The sequence below is a fragment of the Eurypyga helias genome, unplaced genomic scaffold (genome assembly GCF_000690775.1).
Source record: "Eurypyga helias isolate BGI_N326 unplaced genomic scaffold, ASM69077v1 scaffold30483, whole genome shotgun sequence".
NCBI classification, from domain to species: Eukaryota; Metazoa; Chordata; class Aves; order Eurypygiformes; family Eurypygidae; genus Eurypyga; species Eurypyga helias.
In genome coordinates, this window is record NW_010239725.1 from 1,460 (window position 1) to 2,976 (window position 1,517).

General features: G+C 64.1%; 1 protein-coding gene across 1 annotated transcript in view; it reads left to right on the forward strand.

Annotated features, from left to right (window-relative positions):
- Window positions 1–1,517, forward strand: part of MON1A (MON1 secretory trafficking family member A) — a 2,615-nt gene that overhangs the window by 659 nt on the left and 439 nt on the right. Inside the window, exons 2-3 of the mRNA XM_010148255.1 lie at window positions 396–1,161; window positions 1,272–1,434. Of these exons, the coding sequence (XP_010146557.1) occupies window positions 396–1,161; window positions 1,272–1,434 (929 nt within the window). The remainder of the gene's footprint in view (window positions 1–395; window positions 1,162–1,271; window positions 1,435–1,517) is intronic.

Sequence of the window (1,517 nt, forward strand, 5' to 3'; positions counted from 1 at the left end):
CTGTCTGGCAAGGAGGAGGAGGATGTGACCATGGATGCCTGGCGCATGCACCGGAAGCACGTCTTCGTGCTGAGCGAGGCGGGCAAGCCCGTGTACTCCCGCTATGGCTCCGAGGAGGCCCTCTCCAGCACCATGGGCGTCATGATGGCCCTGGTGTCCTTCCTGGAGGCTGAGAAAAACGCCATCCGGTCCATCCACGCAGGTACTGCCCCGGGGGGGAGTGGGACAGGGGGGTGTCATGGCCTGCCCGGCTGTGCCCCGTGGGCCACATTGGCCACCCCCAGGGGCAGATTGGTGGCAGGGGGGAGGCTGCATCCTGGCTTCCCCGGGCCGCCCCGGGGAGCCAGGCTTACAGATCTATCCCCGGCTCCCCCGGGGAACTCCCTCCCAAGCAGATGGCTACAAGGTGGTCTTCGTGCGAAGGAGCCCGCTGGTGCTGGTGGCAGTGGCGCGGACCCGGCAGTCGGAGCAGGAAATCGCCCATGAGCTGCTCTACATCTACTACCAGATTCTGAGCCTGCTCACCTGGACCCAGCTCAACCACATCTTCCAGCAGAAGCAGAACTATGACCTGCGCCGGCTCTTGGCCGGCTCGGAGCGCATCACCGACAACCTGCTGGACCTCATGGCCCACGACCCCAGCTTCCTCATGGGCGCCGTGCGCTGCCTGCCCCTGGCCGCCGGCGTCCGAGACGCTGTCAGCACCAGCCTCCAGCAGGCCAAGGCCAAGAGCCTGGTCTTCTCCATCCTCCTGTCGGGGAACCAGCTGGTGTCACTCGTGAGGAAGAAGGATCAGTTCCTGCACCCCATCGACCTTCATCTGCTCTTCAACCTCATCAGCTCTTCTTCTTCCTTCCGGGAGGGTGAAGCCTGGACTCCCATTTGCCTCCCCAAGTTCAATTCCAGTGGCTTCTTCCATGCCCACATCTCCTACCTGGAGCAGGAGATGGACCTGTGCCTCCTGTTGGTTTCCACTGACCGTGAGGACTTCTTCACCGTCTCCGACTGCAAGCGGCGCTTCCAGGAGCGCCTGCGGCGGCGGGGGGTGCACCACGCTCTGCAGGAGGCCCTGCGCACCCCCTTCTACAGCGTTGCCCAGGTGGGCATCCCCGACCTCCGGCACTTCATCTACAAGTCGAAAAGCTCTGGGCTTTTCACCAGGTGAGGCCTCCGGGGAACTGTTGGGCCAGGGCTGTGGCGTGAGGCCTGGGGCAAGCCTTTTCCATGAATCCCCTTCTCCAGAGGGCTAACGGGGCGCTGTGTTCCTGCAGCCCCGAGATCGAGGCACCCTACGTGCGGGAGGAGGAGAAAGAGAGGCTCTTGGGGCTCTACCAGTCGGCCCTCCACCAGTCCCTCCACAGCCGGGCCCACAACTCTTCGCGCCCCCTGAAGAACATCTACTTCACGGGCCCCCGTGAGAACCTCCTGGCTTGGGTAAGGGCCGTCTGCAGGCTTTGGGTGAGCCCGTCCCCTCCAGTTTGGGCAGGTGGCACAGCACAGCACCACCTCTGCCATCT